Below are 19,723 nucleotides of genomic sequence, written 5' to 3'. Positions count from 1 at the left end.
TCGTCTGAAGAACTCGCTAAAGCAGCTGACGCTTTAGAGGGCACCAAGAGCTCCAAGAGTACTGCGCAGATGCAAGAGCCATCATGGTGGGCGAGACAGACCATCGATGCAGCGGGGAAGGTCCGGCGGCGCCCACTGTCCGTCAGCGCTGCACGTGTACACGTTAGTGGGCGGCAGGTACTCGTACCGCAGGCCCCGGCTGCACTCGAGCACGCACGTGCTTGCCAGCCGGGAGTGGTTGCACTGGGACTGGCCGTGGAAGCCCGCCCTCTCCAGGTCGCACAGCGATATGGCTGAAGAGACGGCAGGTGCCGACGAAAGAGGTGCGGGCGAACGCCCATTGTAGGTACAGATAGCACACAAATTGCAATTTTGAAACCTTGTTGAGACATTGAATTTTTCTTTTTTTTTCTTTTTTTTTTGATGGCTACGCTTGGCGCTTTTACATTCTTCACCTCTCCGTAAACATTAATAACGCCCTCGTTTTTACCAAGGGCTGTTTCAATGCCGAGCTTTTTATCACGAAAGTGTTTTATTCCCGGATACACGAAGATTTCGCTGACGTCATACCCGTCACGGAAGTGACGCTATGACAACGAAGCAAGCGGCCTGTAAAGGGTGCACCCCTGCACACAGGGTCTTCTTGCGGGGAAGCAAGCTTTAGTACTAAAGCAGTTCAGGGAGATATGGGCTGGGCGTCGTTTGAAGTTAGAGAAGCTCAGAGTAAAATATGCTTTGAGATGAGGTTGAGGGCAATGGATCAACGAAGGTGGGCAGCTAAGGTTTTTAGGTACCTATACTTGAAAAGCGTGGACACGCAGTGGTTAAGAAAGACTAGAAAGCTAACGATGAAATACGGAAAGAACAGTGGGGAATCCAAAACAGCCAAGGTAACCAAAAAAGAGGCAAGGCAGATTGAAACGAATAAATGGAGGGAAAAAATGGAAGCTAAAACGTCGTTAGAGATGTACAGGGCTGAGAAGATGAACATCAGAAAGGAAAAATTCTACGATAATTCCCAGGGCGGTGCTTTGCTTTTTGAGGCTAGAGCAGGTTGCCTGCGAACTAAGAGTTTTGTGGGGAAGTATTCACAAAATGATGGGGTATGTGTGGTCTGCGGAAAAGAAACAGAAACTATGCGGCACATAGTGTTAGAATGTGAGGGTATCCATCCAAATCTACATGAAGGGAATATTGGGCTTCCAGAAGCCCTAGGATTTAAGGGTATCAGAGAGGAAGTTAACTTCAAGGCTGTCGAGGGGACGAAAAAAAGATTAGATTGCTGGTGGACGAAAAGCAGAGAGGGGAATATTGCCTAGGACAGTTACCACCTGTAACAGGGAAAAGAAAGTATTTCGGGCCTAATAAGCTTTAGTGCCTGCCCTAAGCAGCGCTAGTATTAAACCAAGAGTGTAAAACATGGTTATATTAGTCCTTTTTGTTAAGATGACATGTCATCACCCGCTTCAAAGGGGAAACCAATAGGAATCATCATCATCATCATCATCGGTACGTTACACTTAGGGTTGTTCGTTTTCGGGTTTTATATTTTAACCCGAAAGTGTTTTATGTCGCGATACCCCAAGATTTCACTGACGTCATATCCGTCACGGAAATGACACCAGTACCCCTTTGCCGAAGCGACCCGCCAGCAGGACGTCGCTCGCCAAGCACATCCACAAGACAGCCGTTGACCCGCAAATCATGCTCAGCTGCAGATTTCGCTGCACATTTCACTTTCGTGTTTTACCGATTCCTATGACAGAGGAATCAACCACAGTTTTTTCGTTCATCAAAGACTAAAAAAACGTAGCTCAAATTAGAATATGGAATGAGTGAGAAGCTGTATAAAAGAAACCATGCGTTTTAGATGTAGCGAACGTTACGGAGTTCATTTCACAGGCTTGCAGTTCTTACATATATTCTGTTATGCGAAATGTTTTGTTTAATGCAGTATTGGAGAATCATTGCGCCGATTTTAGCCGCCTTCGCGCATACTCACGGTATTCGCAGAATTTTCCTCGGAAGCCAGGCGTGCATAAGCAGCGCTCCTTGTAGCATTTTCCACGGTTTTGGCACGGTTGGGCGCAGGACTCATCTAGTTCTGCATGAAAATGACGTCAGTATTAGTTCTTACGGATGAAGCGGCGGCATAGTGGCAACACGGCTGTTTCGAACCACTAATGTGTTAACGGTGAGGACGGGTCTTTTTTGGAATGAAGACGCTGATGTGCTGTTTCTCTATCTTCCCGCCTGCCTACAAATCGCCCACTCCTGCTGAAAAGATTAGAAAGTTTCTTCGCGTCCGCAAGTTTTGCGAACCGCATAACCTCCACATGTCAGCAAATGCTCGACCACCACAACGAGAACATTAATTTTGATAATAAAAACCACAATCTGCAAACTTTTGTCTCCGACTATGTACAGAATGAACAACTCTTCAGTAGCGGTTCAGAGTGCTCCAAAATCTAGATTTTTTTAGCCAGACATTTTACGTCGTTGCGGCGTACCCAGAGGACGTCGCAATTCTACACATTAATTCTGTGCATTTCTAGCTAGCTACCGCCCTCATCAACGCTTTTCCGCGGAAGTTCAGTGAACCCTTCCCTTCAGTCAAATCAGAGAAAGCTCCGAATAAAAATGCTCTGTAATTATTTTGGTCATTCTAAGTGAACAATAAGTACTAATATAAGTTCATGTACATCACGTGCAAAACTAAAAAAAAAATATCGGGCCATCTCCACTAACGGGAAACCTGGAGAGCGGTGAAGCATACAGTGTATAACTGTGTTTTTGGCGCCTTGGCATTTTTGCCAACGGAGATGAAGCCGTTGGTGGTAGAGGTATACAGTTTTACTGTAAAAGTCTCTTGTCTTTGAAGCACGAAGCTCTTTAGCGCGAGGCGTAAACGAGTGTCCCGCTGGTTTTTTTTTTTAGTTCGCGTTACGAAGCGCTTCAGCGCGAGACGTAAACGAGTTTCCCGGTATTTTAGTACCGTGACTGCATGAGACGAACGACGATTACGACGACGACGACGAAGACGACGGCAGGAGACGCCAACCGCTAGGGGCTTCGTCCCTAAAAGAAAATGACCGGCCATAAGCGGGAAACTTTAGTCACTCACCGTCTTGTTTTCCCTTCACAGATTTCCTGAAAACAAAAATAAAGAAAAAAATTAATGCAGGGCACCGACTAATGCGATGCTTATTTTGCGTACACCGCGACTACACCTTGAGCGTTATAGGAAACAGTTGAGACACTGTATACACTCGCATTGGCTGAAATAAACTCCTGAGCATAAAATTTTCTTAGAGATACCTATATACAGGTCCACCTGCTGTGTGTGTTATATTAGGGTCCAGTGGATGCACTGCGTGCTGTTAGCAACCTGTTGCATTACTTTGGAGCAAATTCATATGCCGCCGCTTTTTTAGCCAAAGGCAGAAACTTCTACGCACTTACACACCAACTTCCGAAAACCATACCAGTAGCAACAAAAAAAATATATTGATTTTGCAGTTTGACGTAAGCCACCACGGTTTCAGTTGAAATTTCGGCTTGCACGTTGAATTCTTCGCGATTGATAGACAGTTTCTATAGCCTGGCAGTTTTGGACGAATGCTTTTAATGGGATGGTGCCAGACCAGCTCCCTAACCAAAGCTCTATAGCTAAAATGGAGAATTGATCTAAATTCAACATCACTATATTTTTTAAGCCCGATTGCTCGTAGCAAAGAGGCGTAACATAATCGGCAGTATCAAAAAAAAAAGCTTCGATATTAACCCTCATTTTTCTTCTACTCTTAATCCTTAGCTATTATTAATTTTTATCTTGTCCTTCAAATTTGGCGGTGTACCTCATAGACAGCAAAAACCTTCACAATTTTTGGAGTGTGTGTTGTATTATGATTATTAATAGGCATGAACCTCAGTTTTTTTTTTAATTGTGTCCTTGCAAGATATTCCGTCCATATCTAGGTAGATATCCGCAACATTCAGTTAACTAAAGGCCTGTTCATTCGAAAATGGAAATAATTCGAGCTTACAAACAACTTTTATTATCAGTTGTCTCTTCTATGATCAAATAAAATAATTGGGGCTAATTTTTTACTCCAGTTAAACCCCAACACGCGGAGTTTTGTTGGATGTTATCTTCTCCCCTTCTATAACCAAATTATTGACGGGCATAAAGAGCAACAGCTTCGCCCAAAAAAAGACCACGAATCCGAAACTACATGCTCTGGCCAGAGTTGTACAACGCAGCAAAGTCTACGACAATCGCTTACCTGAAAAAGCGGTACTTCTCCTCTGCCGCTGCCCCCAAAAGCGGTAGCAGCACCAGACAGCAGAGGCATGTCTTCGTAACTACCGCCAACATGTCCGAGAGCGAATTCCCCGCTGCGACCGGCGACAGATCGTATAGCTACCGGCAAGCCGGCATGCCAGCCACTGGTGCGAGTTCGCGAATGGCTATATCTTTGACTGGCGCGAAAGACGACGCAATCCGAGCCGGCCTGTGCAGGACTGACACCAAAGATATCCCCTCTGGGCCCCTGTCAACAGACGCCGGCGGACGGTCTGCGGGCCGTCAGAGCGGACTGCGAGCGCGTACTACGTTTCGCCGCGAAAGAAACGCTGTGACGGACGAGATAGGGAGATATATGGCGCATCATCCGCCACGGATATGCCGCCGCCGCCGCCACTGTCGGCGTTGCCCTCGGCGCGATATCCTGGACCGTACGGTAAGCGCTGGCCGGAAGCCCACCTCGCCTCCTGACCGGGCGCCTCGTCGGAAGCCCGATACCGCTAGCGATGCTCCTCCGGCATTGCTTCAGGGCACGGAGGAAGGCACGGCGTGCAATTCGCGGATGCAAATGCCTACGTGCTCCCACCCAGCGCTTGCCGATTCCTGATCTCCGGGAGTAGCTTGACTCCACGCACGTGACCTTGAAAGTCGCAAATAAGCGCCTTTTGACGTCACAGGAAGATAATTTCATATACTGTGTTTGATTGCTTATCCCCCAATAGTCAGTACACTTTGTCACCACCGGACGCCCAGCCGGAATTCTGAAATCGTTGCAGACGAACCTCTGCATACGCACAGATGACACTTGACTAGCGTTACGCCACGTGTGGCTTAGATCATTGCAATAAGTGCTTCTTTTTTCTTTTCTTTTTTGCGGGAGGTAAATGTATTTGGTTATACCAGTGGTTTTCAACCATGAATATGCTGAGGACCCCTTTCGGGCTTGCAACAGTGATGGGGGACCCCGCGGGATTGGCGTAACCAGACATATTTTTCGGGAAGGGAGAGGGGGGTGTAAATGCCATCGGTACAAAAACTCAAATGAAAGAGAGCCTGTCCCAACCATTGTATGTCATTTTTTTAACATGGTCACTTTTTAAAGACGATAGTCTTTATTGGGCTACTTAAACCCAGAAATTTTGGTCTGTCTGTCTGTCTGTCTGTCTGTCTGTCTGTCTGTCTGTCTGTCTGTCTGTCTGTCTGTCTGTCTGTCTGTCTGTCTGTCTTGAAAGGATATATTTATTATCAAAAAATCCTGGTATCAATGATACAACGTAGCAACCAGAAACAATTAAACAAGTGCAGAGCCTGTTGCTACAAAACTAATAGAGCGCGAAGGCTGCCATTTGCAGACACTTACAGAAACACATAAACAGCTTCAAGTTGATTGTAGACAAAATATTAACATACGAACAATTTAGATTCTGTGACTCGATTCAGCGACCCGGCCAAAGTAAAATGAATACTGCGCAATAGTCTTGTATACTCACAGCCAAAGGTAAACGTCTAAGCCCGGTTTATATGTTCATACTTGTCAACTTTGTTGAACAGGAACAAGACATTACGCAAATATAAGACAGGAAATTAGTACACAAGGGATATTTACAGTGCTCCTTTATTTAAAAAAAACTTGAATGCTTGGTTTTTTGATAGCAAATGAAATGCTACATCTACTGCAGAAAACAGCCGCCTGCTGTTGCCCGCGCCACGTCCAGGCGGCATATGAAAGATCACGCGACAACAGCAACGAGCGATGATGATGATGATGTCCTCAAAGATTTCGACCCGCACCCACAAGGGGGGATTGGCCAGGGCTAAATCGGTTGTTCCACTAGCTAGGTTCCACGTTCTGCTTAGAACGCACGTGGAGCACGGCCACGCGGTTCTATAAACCTTGAAGTCGGCCGCCTCGATTCACGCGCGTCACCGCCTTACTGCAGCGCTGGCATCGAGGAACCCGGCCTGTAGCATTGGAACGTGGTAAATTCAAATCACCTTGAGCAGACCCTTGGTGTGTTTACCTTTGGATGAGCGCGACCGTACAAGAACAGCATGAGAGGTGAGCGGGAAAGCAAAAGGGGGCATTTCCTTGGCAAATGTCTACAAAGACTATCGTCTTTTGACAACATTTGCAACGAAATGAGCAGATACGCGGTCAGTTTTTTTCGTGTTTACATAATAATATATCGATTCGGATTGTAAATACGAGAAAAGACTGCAAGTGGAGGAGTTCGGCGATTAGAAAATACTGGCGGGTCTCACATCAATACACCCGCCCCCCCCCCCCTCCTTATCCCGGGCCCTGCTACGCCTATGCCCCACAATGAGCTAATGTTGATTGTGTCATAATGTCAAACAGTTTGCACTTGCAGCTAGAGTCGCCAACATACTTATTCAATGCGTGCCAGTTGGGCCTCACTTTTGCGCATATACGCGTAATATTGCCGAACAATTAGCTCGTGCAGCCAAAAGAGTCACCCAGCCTTTTGCGTGTCTGGCTTTTTCGCGTAGCTTGCGTGTCGTGCGAAAAGCCAGCGTTAGAGCTTGGGCGGTGCGGAGAATGCAGTGTTGTACGGAACGGCGTTACAAGGAACGGCGTTCCTGGAACTAGTTCCTTTTTGAAGGAACGGAGGAACGCCACCGTTCCATTAAGGGTCGGTGGAACTGTAACGGTAACTCGTTAGGTTTTTTAAGGAACGGCAGGAACGGCGTTCCTGCCGTTACATCGCTAGGATTTGGCTGTTTTTGATGCCAAGGCTCGAGTACAGATATCCACAAGTCGCTACTGCGTTTCTTTTTCTATAAGCTGGTCAATTTGCCCGCCCTTCAGCCGTAAGTGCTTCTTCGAAGTTCAAAGGCAGAAGAATAACCACGCAGCAGGCCGCAGCTTGTGGTTTCTTTCATGCTGATTGAACTTACGCGGCGTTCGAAGGGTGAATAGCGTAGCCGCGAGAATGCTTTTCACCTTTCATCGTTTGCCTGGGGAGGCCAGGACGCGCGTCTGGCCGATCGGTGCAGGACGTTTAGGTGCAGGACGTTTCGGTGCGGGCATTTCTGTGCACGGACATTTTGGTGCACGACGTCTTGGACCAGACATTTTGAGTCACGGATGTCCCAGGCATTCTTTGATCATTTTAGCTTTAATATTGTAATTTCCTGACTTGATATGATTTTACTTTCGAGACTAGTGCTTGCGCCGCCGTGCGTGGAAACTAACGCTATACCCTCGCGGAGCATTGCCACGTAAAACCCAATTTCTGTAGTAGATGGTAAAAATTAACGTTGTTAATTTGCATGCGTTCAACCTTTTTTTATTTTAACATTCATGTGAACAACCCTACCACTTTAAGTGTTACCGAAGCGCTTTGCTTTCACTTCACCCAACGGTGCAAGACGCTGCTGCTTTTAGCCCCCCCCCCCCCCCCCCTTCCACGCACAAGCACAGCAAAACATCCGCGAAAAAAAAGCAACAGAAAAACGAGGTAGATTAAGCGCGTGTGCATTCCGTTTTAATTATTTTCTCCATCAATGTCGTATTCGTTGCATTCGGTGTCGGTTCAACTTAAAACTAACAAACCAACGATCGCACTTACGGGGGCGTTACTTAGGGGAGGGGAAGGCTGAGCCCCGCCGGCTACAAGCCCCCTTGGTAGAGAGAGAGGGGTGTCACTTGTGGTTCACCATTGCGTCAACTGGACTTCGAAAACTTGAACACGACTGTTGCCGCTCTCGTCACACTACCATATTCAATTTTTTTGCTCCTTATAATGGGAGAAAGCAATGTATGCCTGGTGTGTCCATGATATGCGCGACTTGAAGAGTTGATTCCCAAAGGCGAAGACAGAGCGATTCCTGGAGTGGGGGCGCCATCGGTATGACCGCTACGCGCGGAAGGGCATAGCCAGCAAAATATAGTGGCCATTGTGTTCTCAGCGGCTTTTTGGGTGGCTTTTTTGTTGCACATTATAGAGGTATCGTGTGTTCCTGGTGAATGTAAAGCTTTTTCCGGTAGCACTGTGGTGAGGCTTTGGAGACCGTGACCTCCGCCACGCCTGTAGGATTTTCAGGGGAAAACAAAAATAATATGACTGAAAAAGAAATCTGGTCGAGATTCGAGCGTGCAGGCGGGAAGGGAGGGGGGCTAGGACATAGAATTAAAATGTGGTGAATGTAGGCATGTAAACAAAAAATGAAGGTTGGTTTTCCCGAACAGGATGGGTGGAATTTGTATGCACAACCCGTACGCCCTTAATCAATATTTAGGACATTAGAAGCTGCAGCTGTTTTCAAGAAGGCCCGTTCTTCCTCCACGACAATATCCTAGACCAGTGTTCGCAAATTCATTTTAGCAAGGCAGCCCAGCCTACGTAATACCCTTCATTAGGTTTTCTGCATTCTGGGGGGCTAGCTAATGTTTACGTTTTAGATATTGAGAGTGTGCATGTAATTTATGTAATTTTGGGGGTGTGTAAATTTAAAAAAAATACAAAAAAGGCATTGGACCATCGTAAACACCGGTCTTAGCTAAAAAAGAGCGAATATAAATTAACAACCAATCGTAAATGAAAAAAAAACGTGTGCTAAAGAATTCAATCGGCTGCATAACAGGTGTCCCCAGGAATAGGTATTAAATAAAAATATATAAATGTAGAATTTCTAAAAATACCTGGCAAAGATCAAACATGGCATCAATAAATAAATAAATTCACTGCTCCAGATTGTTGTCCATAACCCACGTTAAGCGGAAATAAAAATAGAACGACTCTCGCAAACAGGCAAGCACCGGATAATTTGGTCGCCGAAAAGTTTGCGCACCGAATTGTCCCTACACCGAAATGTCCGAGCACCGAAACGCCCGTACGCCAATATGTCTGTACACCGGAATGTCCGCACACCGAAATTTCCACACCGAAACATCCTGCACCGAAATGTCCTAGCGCCGCCTGGAGTTTGTCCGGTGCCCCCTGAAAAAATTCTCCTAGGAGATTTTCTTTTGATTATTTTTATCTCCAGATAATCTGCTGCTGGCGGTGTTAATATTCCTATAATATACGTAGTTCGATGTGAGTTTTAAACTTCTCACTTAATTTTGCCCCAGTATTATCCGAAACTATATTTTAATTTAAAAACCTAATTGTAACGTTAATGTAACGACACGTTCCAATTTTTGAAGTGGAACTGGAACGCGTTCCTTTCGCAATAAAGGAACTTGTAACGGGAACTCGTTTCAAAATTGGGAAGGAACGAGGAACGAGCTTTCGTTCCTATTTTAGAGGAACGTGTACAACACTGGGAGAATGTAAAAAGTAAATGTACAAGTAATGCAGCGAAGCCATCTTTTCGCATTTCTACCAAGGTTTAGCAAAAGTAAGAAATGAACGGGGTGAGGGGGTCCCGGGAGAGCTTGGGGGAGGGCTTTGCGGACCCCTTAAATGCCCTCGCGGACTACCTGGGGCCCGCGTATTCCCATTTGAGAACCACTGGGTTATCCTATGAGAAGGTATTTATTAACCATAATGAAACAAGCGTCTCTAACTGTAGTAAGAGAAGCTAGAAAAGGGTTACGGGTACGAAGACCACCCAGCGAACTTGTAACCAGTGGCGAAGCGCAACTTGGGCTATTTGAAATTCGGCGGGGCGCTGCCTGAAACTGTATCCGATGCCCTCATCGAGGAACATTTGGTGACAAAGCTCGAGTTCTGAAGAGAATTCCCATGTTTTGCAACCCACAAAGCACCGGTTAAAGGAGCAAGTCGGCGACATCTTAACAGTGAGGTTGTCTTAGAAGAAATGTGAATTCAATTAAAAATCTCAAGACTACAGGAAATGGGGATAAGAAGGCATTTATTAACCATAATTGAAGTAAGTACAAACAGCTTAGCTGAATGCTTTTTGTAAGATTTCCTACATAATCGATTTCTTTGTTTCCCAGTATCCAGGAGACTGGGGCAAGTGTTTGGTTACGGTGAAGTGACCACAGGAGCACAAGGACAAGCAGCTACGCCAGTTAAAACAGATTATAGACACAACGTTATAACACCGGTTTTCGTGCACTTATTCTGCATGAGTGCCTTTCTACGCCCCGCGAGCGCGTTTCATGTGCCCAGCAAGCACTGAAACAGAGACTGGAACACTTCCTTCTCGTTTTATGATTTTCTTTTTTCGTGCACACATAGCGCCACTAATAATATATTTGTTATCGTGCTCACCCACTCCTTGTCATAAGCGTATTTTGACGCTTGAAAGTCGCGTGTTGAGGATGAACTCGAAAATTTACAACAAAGATAAAATATTTGACTTTTACATGGCCGCTGTGAAAATAACCATGGCAGTACTCATTGATTGGTTGTAGGCAGGGTGTCGAACCGGAACCGGAACCGAACCGAAAACCGGAACCGAACCCGAATTTTTGCCCGGAACCGGAACTGAACCGGAACCGTATTTTTTCCGCCATTTTGGAACTGAACCCGAACCGGAACGAATCAAAGGAACCGTTCCGAACCGGTTCCGGGGCTTCAAAAATGTGATTTCTAGCTTTCCAGTTCGGTACCCTACCTTGCGTCTGAAGATATTTTGCCACTCCCCAGACAGAACCATGAAATATTTTGCGTAGTCTGCAGTTCCCAAGGCCCATCATGTTCTCTTCTAATTATTTCCCTCAATTTAATGTAAAGTTGTCCGTATATACTATCAGTTTGCGTTAGGCACTGCCCATCTCTCCCAATTAGCTTTTACGTTTAGAATAACTTAAGTTATAACGCATATTACGAGGCAACATATCATGGAATATTCTTCATGGTTTCTCTACATGGTGTTTAAAATCGCGTAAAGTTTTTAATGTCTGGTTAGTTCGCATGCATCCCTGTCCGCTTGTGAAGGCCTTCAGGGACACCATCAACAATACATCCATAATTTAATGTAAAGTTGTCCGTATATACTATCAGTTTGCGTTAGGCACTGCCCATCTCTCCCAATTATCTTTTACGTTTAGAATAACTTAAGTTATAACGCATATTACGAGGCAATATATCATGGAATATTCTTCATGGTTTCTCTACATGGTGTTTAAAATCGCGTAAAGTTTTTAATGTCTTGTTAATTCGCATGCATCCCTGTCCGCTTGTGAAGGCCTTCAGGGACACCATCAACAATACATCCATATCTTCCACTTATAGTTTGAATGGGCAGTTATATACAAACAGCACTGAGACACAAACACTCGCAGTTCTCAAAATTAACGTAACTTTTTCTTGTATACAGTGCCGTTGTGTCTTTCGGTTACTGCACTAAGAGAACATCAGATTTAAAAAAATGGGGATTCCTAATTTCCACTTTTAAAATATATTTGATAGCATTTTTATGTTATCTCGAATCTGCTTAACCTTAAACTTAAGAGGTGAATGGATTGAAGTCGATTAGTGCGGGTTAGCGGGTAGACTCGCCACACCCCCTCGCCACATCTCCTCTCCACACCCCCTGTTTCCTGGACCACGTGTGGCTTTCGTCACGAAGTGGATCCTTTAAAAGAATTCTCCGTCCACCTCAGCATCACTTGGCAGCGGAGGCAGCGAACAGAACGGTCGCCTGAAAGTCGCCTTCCTATTTCACAGGTTTGAATATTTAGCAGTAATCTTTGTTCGCTTACTCAGTCACTTTTTCTGTTGCCTCTGGTGCCAACCACCCAGTGTCATTGCTATTGTGTGCCCTTGTGTATAATCCCGCATTGCTTTTATCATGAAAACTGATATTGCTGACCTAAGACGCGAGATCGCTGATCTTAAGCGTGAATTTCGAAAAGAAGTAAGGGAAATGCAGAAAAGCTACAAGGAAATAAAAAAGAATATGAAACCACTAGGAAAGAAAATGTGGAGATGCAAAAAAGCTGCGAATTCCTAAACAAAAGCTACGAGGAAATGAAAGAAGAATGTGAAACTACAAGAAAAGAAAACGAATCTTTGAAAGTTTCAAGTTCGACGTTGTCATGATAACGGAAACCTGGTATACGAGTGACACAGAAGTGCTGCGCCTTTCGGGATTCAACACGTTCTTTCTAAATAGGTCCCACCGCGAGGTGGGGGTGTGTTACAGCTCGTGTCTACACAGCTTTGTTGTAATGCAATGAACGAATTTTCGACAGTTACGACAAATTATGAAGCTTTAACGGTGCAATGTAAAAATGCTATTTTTGTTGTTGTGTACCGCCCCCTTGATGGAAAACTCGAAAATTGTTTCGCATTTTTAGAAGACCTTCTCAATTTTGTTTCGTCTTATGGTTTACAAATAACTATTGGTGGGGACTTTAACATTAACATATTACAGGCAAGCGCACATTCGCGTAATCTAGAGCTCCTTTTCGGTTATTTCGGCTGCATGAACGTGATCAAAGAACCGACTCGTATGGGCCGTCTTTCCCAAAGTCTTATTGATGTATTTATAACCAGTGATACAAGTAGCAGTACCATGTCTGGTGTGACTGGTGTACATATAGGTGACCATTTACCTATATATATCTTCTCAATGCACACAGAAATACTAAGCTGTAAGCAATGCCCCGAATCTTTCGCTTTTCACGATATTAATCAGAATACTTTGACTACTTTTCGTCAGAAAATTCCCTCTATTTGGTGGAACCCTCTACTTCTGTGCAACAACTGCAGATGATGCCTACGATACTTTTCTAGAATTATATAAAGATGCATATAAAAAGTATTTTCCTCTTAAGATGGTCAAGAAAAATAAGAATATAAGGAAACCATGGATTACAGACGAATGTCTGAAGATGATCCGTAAAAAAGATTTATTGTACCATAAGTTTGTAAAAACAAAGAACAGGGACAATTTTGTAGCCTTTAAAAAATACCGAAACTTTGTGACAAAGTTCTTACGCTATACTAAAAAAATGTACTTCGAACATGTGTTTTCTGAGGCTTCCTCCCGGCGGGATGTCATGTGGCGGGAATTGAATAAACTTTTGCACCCACTACCCCCCGTAACGACGACTTTGAATTGACAGTAGATAATAAACCACTCAAGGGTCAAGAACTGGGAACCAAGTTTAATCACTATTTAACGAATCTTATGCAATGCTCCCACAATGAAAGCGCTATGAGCTTCCTGAAGGATTCTAACCCCCACAGAGCCTTTTTTTCTCCGGTAACGCCTCAGAAAATATGGTCGATTTTCTTGTCACTAAAAAATAGCAAAGCCATAGACATCGATAGGCTTCAGATTCGGCCTATTAAGCTTGTACTGGACCTTCTTGCATCGCCGCTTAGCCATATATATAACTTATGCCTTACTACTGGTGTTTTTCCAAAAAAGATGTAGCAAGCTAAGGTCACGCTACTGTTTAAATCCGGGGACAAAATCAATTTTTCCAATTATAGACCGGTTTCTGTGCTTCCAGTTATTTTAAAAGGCTAGAAAAAGTAATCGCGAAACACCTTGTGTCCTTCTGTGACAAACATTCTATTATATCATCAAAACAGTTCGGTTTTCGTAAACATATGCCAACGAATTAGCTTTACTAACGCAAAAAGAATGAATAATACAGGGATTTGAAGAAAAGAAGGTAATATAGACTTTTTCGAAGGATTTGATAGAATTGGTCATTTAACATTGCTTTAAAATTACAAAATTATGGATTCCGGGGGCTTTACTCTTTTGCAATCTTATTTGAGTAACCGGCAACAGGTCGTAGCAATAAAGGAACGCAACTCTCCTTCACAAGAAGTAAGGGCTGGAGTTCCGCAAGGCAGTCTTCTAGGGCCAATCCTGGTCAATATTTATATGAATGATATCATAGAAATTACTGACATTGCACATTTTATTATTTACGCAGGTGATACCAACATTTTCTTTCAATCGTGTGATACTACTCGGCTTTTGCATTTAGCAAATATAACCCTCCAAAAGCTTCACAAATGGACTAAAGCATACTCGTTAAAAATAAATACTAAGAAAACTAAAGCGGTGTTATTTTCACCAGCTCAAAGATCTGTTGACAGAAACCTCAGTTTGTACATCGGATGTGAAAAGATTTGTATAGTTAGTGAAATAAAAAACATTAGCCATTGTTTTTCAAGAACATTTAAAATGGAATGCCCATGTCCATCACGTCTGCACTAATTTATCTCGAGCGTGTGGGGTGCTTTGTAGGTTACGGCCTGTGGTTACATGAAATATTAAACTTATTCTTTATCATGCTATATTCACAGCTCACATCAATTACTGCAGCCTCGCGTGGTTAACCAGTTCCGCAATAAATAATAATAAGCTGCATTTATTTCAGAAAAAGGCCATTCGACATATCGCAACTGTACCATATGACTCTCACACCAATGAACTATTTCTGCAGTATAATTTGCTTCCTGTCCAATGTATCGACAACTTTAATCTTCTAACAAAGTATAAAAATAGCTTGCAACACAACGGTGCAGCATATCTAAATCTATGTAGTTTAAGAAAACCGTTGGACGTACCGTACGAAATTAGGGGAAGGAGTACATGGTTCGTGCCGTTTTCAAGAACGAATTATGGCAATGAATGGTTGCAATCCCGAACTGCCCGCCTTTTAAATAACCTAGCCGAGAGTGGCATAGCTATAAATACAATTTCTAAGTGAGACGTAAGCAAACGTTTACTGCTGAAGATTGAACATTTCTAACTGACAATCTATTAAGCGTTGTCTATCGTGGCAACCTTGGTTTAGCCAAAATTACTTGTAATATTTTTCAAGCGTTTTATTGGCATTGTCTTCATTCCCTGCAAACTTTAGCATCTAAAAAGTACCGTACACTGATTTTTTCCCAATATTGTGTGTATTTATTTATGTAGATACTTCTGTAGTGCAGATTTTGATGAGTGTATGCATACCTGTATATAACATGACTTTTTCTTCAAGTTTTGCCTTTTGCTTTTTTTGTGTCTACACAGGTTCCGTACATATCCAATATTTCTCTTTTTATGTACCTGTGTACCCTGTTTTGTTTTGTAACCTTTATATGTATGTATGTACCTATGGGTGCCTATATGCGTGTATGTATATCATTTAATAAGTATCTTTTACAAACTTTGAGCGATAGTGCGTTTTAATGCTTTCTTTTATCTTTGTATGTAATATCGAAATGTTAAGGGGAGATTTATTTTCTTAGGATTATTTCCTGTTCGTATGCTTTAAACTCCTGTTTCTGCTCTGCCACGCCAACCGTAAGGTGCAAACACCTCGTCAAGCTGCAGTTTTGCAGCTTTTTGTGTTTGTCCTCGCATTTCTATGTACGAAATGCTCAATAAAGTTGAAGTTGAAGTTGAAATTAGTTAGGTGAGTGAATGAGCTGATGTGAATTATTGGGACTGGTGTGTTGATTAATTTTGATTAAAAGAATTAGCGGGTCAGTTAAGGCGGATTCGACGGTCGGACCAAACATGATATCTTTGGGGTCCTTGGCATTTGGAAATTTTGCAGCGTTCTCCTTCTCGACCAATCAGGAAATTTCGTCACGCACAAAGTAGCCGCAAAGTTATATGAAGACCGCCTGAATGCTATAAAAGGTCTTTCTTTATGCCCGTATTGCGCTATTATGTTGTTGCTATATTAAAATTGACATCTCGGACTAAAGTTAATAACTAATTGCCTAATGCATATTGTATATTCATCAAACAGTTTTCAAAACGTGTGTATATATGAGGGGAGACAGTTGGAAAGAAACTAAACTGCAAGAAAAAAAGGGAGGGACGATCAACTGGTTTGATGCAAGAGCCGCCCGATAGCATTCTTCAGTACCTTCTTTTTGTGTTACCGTTCTGCAGCCTCCCACAGGTGTAGCATCTCAGCCGCCGAACACAGCCCTCTCGAAGCTGAGGAAGCGGCGATAGCACATGCGCTTAGCCAAAGCGGCGTCAAAACTCTCATAACAGACCCTTAGCAGGCGTGGCCCAACTTTGCCAACTGTCGATTGCATGTTACAACACTTCCGATGTTCAATCAGAGACCACCAACGAGACCAGTCACGATTGTATGGGTGCCAGCTCATACCGGCATCCACGGCAAACAAGATCACCAACCTCGTGGTTCGAGATTTGACTCGCTTAGCCGGCGCTGATGATGCCCGGCCCGAGTGCATGCATCCTGCAGTCACAGACCAAGAAGTTACTCAGCACTCTGGCCTCTTCCATAGAACGTACTCCTCCCCGCACAAATCGCTACCGATTAACCAGGAAACATTACTCCGCACCCTGTATGCATACACCTTCCCACACAACGCCAGACTTCACCTCTTTGACGGGACACAACTCTCTCCATTGCGTTGCTTCTGTGGAGAGCCTGGGAACCTCATACACATAGTAGGCGGCTGCGACTAGTGTGCCGTAGATCCATCCAACCTTCACGTTTCCATAGAGAATTGGGAGACAGCCATGGCCAGCTGCGGCCTGGGAGATCAGTTGTTCTTGATGGAAACGGCTGTCGATTCGGCCCCCTCGAATGAGGACGCCTCTCTTAAACATTGCCTCGATTGAATTAAACTTCATTTTCTCTCTCTCTCTCTCTCTCTCTCTCTCTCTCTCTCTCTCTCTCTCTCTCTCTCTCTCTCTCTCTCTCTCTCTCTCTCTCTCTCTCTCTCTCTCTCTCTACAAGTGATCATACTTCACTTGGCTATCATCCTTCCTAGAGCCCAATCGCTGTCACCAGTCGCTGAAGGGCTAGTAGCAAGTTCCTATCTCCAGTGGTTCCCTATCCAATGTCGTCCTATATCCGCCGTCCAATTAGTCTTTAGAGCCATTCTTTCTTTCTAACAGCTCTGTTAGAAGATAAAAGATGAGCAGTAGAAAATTTTACTAAATGCCACCTGCCACGCTTGGCAGTCGGCGCCACATACTCGTCACACTACCATAGAAAACATTTTGCGGGTACAGTTAAAGGAGCTCTTCAACACCTTAGATAAACTCGCCGCGGTGGCTCAGTGGCTAAGGCGTAGCGCTGATGAGCACACAGACGCGGTTTAGTATCCCTGTCGCGGCGGCCGCTTTTCTGATGGAAGCGAAAAGCGAAAACGTCCGTGTGTCCGAAATTTCGTCGCACGTAAAGATCCCCAGGTGGTCAAAATTATTCCGGAGCCCTCCACTATGGCGCGCCTTGTCGTCGGCGTTGCGACGGCGCGTTAAACCCAACAGTAAATAAATAAATATAACTAGGTAAATAAATAAATAAATAAATAAATAAATAAATAAATAAATAAATAAATAAATAAATAAATAAATAAAAAGCAGTAAATAAATAAATAAACACTTTCGAAAACGCTTTCAATCTTCTTCGCATCTGAAGCACTGCGAAAACTATAGTTATTGCCAGACAGAGCAACAGTGCGTGATTTGCTCGTCGCTGCGGATACACCTTCCGTTTCTGCTTCGCTTTTGTGCCTTTTTTTAGATGGCCATCAAATGCGTTCTATTCTGAAACTTAAGGAAAGCCGGCAAACAGCCGCTACACCGCTGTAATGACATCATTCAGCGGTCGAAGAACGCGAAGACCGGGAAGGAGAGAAAAATATTTCAGCAAGTTTCTATTTATCTGACGAGGAGAGAACAGTAATTTTTGGCTGAGGCACATTGCGACCCCATAGTATAATGCGTTGGTTGACTACTTTCTGCAAGCACTCAAGATTTAGACAAAAGTTGAAAACGTGTTGCAGGGTCGCTTTAGTTTGGCGAAGACAAAAGATTTGGACAAAGAAACCTTCATTATGAATTTGTTGTTATGCCGATTTGATAAGGAAACGAAAAACGAGCACAAAAAATTAACAAAAAAAAAAACACGCCTGCTTTTTTTTTCTTCGAACCCGTTTGAACCCGTTTGAACCGGTTCGAACGGGTTCGAACCGGTTCGAACCGGAACGGAATGGTGCTCTGGAACTGAACCCGAACCGAACCCGAAAGGCTTGAACCCGAACCCGAACCGAACCCGAAAAAAGTCCGGTTCGACACCCTGGTTGTAGGGTTTAACGCGCCGACGCAACTCAGGCGATGAGGCGCGCCGTAGTGGAGGGCTTCGGATTAATTTCGACCACCTGGGTATCTTTAACGTGCGCCGAAATTTCGTACACACGGACATTTTCGCTTTTCGCTTCTATCAGAAAAGCGACCGCCGCGGCCGGGAATCGAACCCGCGTCCTCATGCTCGCCATGGCAGTACTAAAACACTCCTAACTTGGAGCCCTTTGTATACACTAGCTGTCCCTCCCGTTGTTATTCGTCGCTTAAAATTAGACGGTCCAGGCAGCAGCGGACAACGCCCGCCTGCTCGTCATTCAGCGGCATGTGCGCGCCCAGCACCCGGACCGGAGTCTGGCCGCTGAAAAAGCGCCCCCCCCCCCCCCCCTCCACATGTGATGGCCACACGTCTGCCCCGACACCAGTGCTCGGCCGTCCTGCGCCTCCGTGTAGGGGCCGTGTAGACAACCCAGCGGAAGCACCGACTGGAGCTCGCAGACAGCCCCGCCTGCCGCCACTGCCAAGCGCCTATCCAGTCCCTGCCGCACCTGCTCTTCGAGTGCCCGGAGTTTGCGACGGCAGGGAGGCCGAAGATGCTGGCCGCACTACGGGGCGTCCGGCCGCTGGACCAGCTGCTGTGGCCGCCGGGCTGTGCCGATAATGCAATCCCCAGGCTGCGCATCGGCACCTCGAGACTTTGGAATCTGATTCTAGAAAAACGTCGACAGGCCATCCGATAATGGTCGACGGACTCAGCTTCCCTTACAGTATAGCCACAAAGAGGCTCTGGTCTGCTACCTAGAGGCGTTGGGAATCATTTCGGCACTCCGCTTCCTGGCCCAGTGACTAGGCACCAAAAACTGTGGGTCGGGTCCCCAATGACTTGCCTTTTTTTTTTTTTTCCTCTCCTAAAGCGCTAACCACATGGAGCGATTTTTCAAGCGACTTTGGGAGCGACGCGACTAGCGATGAACTACTTTTCGCCGCGGACCAAGTCGCTCATCGAATCGCTCGGTTCTGGGTTGCCAGAAACAGTCGCTCGCCTCCCGGAAGTGGCCTCAGCGACTAGCCAATAGGAGAGCCCCTACTTAAGCACGCAACCTCCGGTTTTGGAAGAAAACGGGGGGGGGGGGGGGGGGGGGGATTTGGCGCGCGCGCAAAATCCGCGCAGAAGGCGTTTGCGATGGAGCGGCAGAGAACGTTTTGTATGGCAAAGGGCAAAGCTTGAGTACATGCTGAAGCAGAAGCAAGAAGGCTCCCGCACACACTGGGTGATACCCGTGTGGCAAAAACGACATCAAAAAAGCGAATTTTTCACGGCGTTCATGTTGGAGCCGAGAGACGAGGCGCAGAAGGAAAAGCGCGCGTTATGCATACCCAAACCATGTTTTAGAGATGCAATGAAGTGCAAAAAGCAAGGTAGAAAGGCGT

At 44.9% G+C, this 19,723-nt stretch overlaps 1 protein-coding gene across 1 annotated transcript in view; it reads right to left on the bottom strand.

Annotated features, from left to right (window-relative positions):
* LOC144168516 (uncharacterized) overlaps positions 1–4,607 on the bottom strand; it is a 105,007-nt gene extending 100,400 nt beyond the window's left edge. The window contains exons 1-4 of the mRNA XM_077697485.1: positions 4,287–4,607; positions 3,125–3,150; positions 2,003–2,104; positions 102–293 (exon numbers count right to left, since the gene is read on the bottom strand). Of these exons, the coding sequence (XP_077553611.1) occupies positions 102–293; positions 2,003–2,104; positions 3,125–3,150; positions 4,287–4,378 (412 nt within the window). The 5' untranslated portion in view covers positions 4,379–4,607. The remainder of the gene's footprint in view (positions 1–101; positions 294–2,002; positions 2,105–3,124; positions 3,151–4,286) is intronic.
* Positions 4,608–19,723: the final 15,116 nt, after the last annotated feature.

Source organism: Haemaphysalis longicornis, unplaced genomic scaffold, assembly GCF_048455015.1.
Source record: "Haemaphysalis longicornis isolate Haplotype H1 unplaced genomic scaffold, Haemaphysalis longicornis Haplotype H1 scaffold_2, whole genome shotgun sequence".
Lineage (NCBI taxonomy): Eukaryota > Metazoa > Arthropoda > Arachnida > Ixodida > Ixodidae > Haemaphysalis > Haemaphysalis longicornis.
The sequence above is the reverse complement of the archived record's forward strand: the minus strand, read 5'-3'. Positions and strand labels throughout refer to the sequence as shown.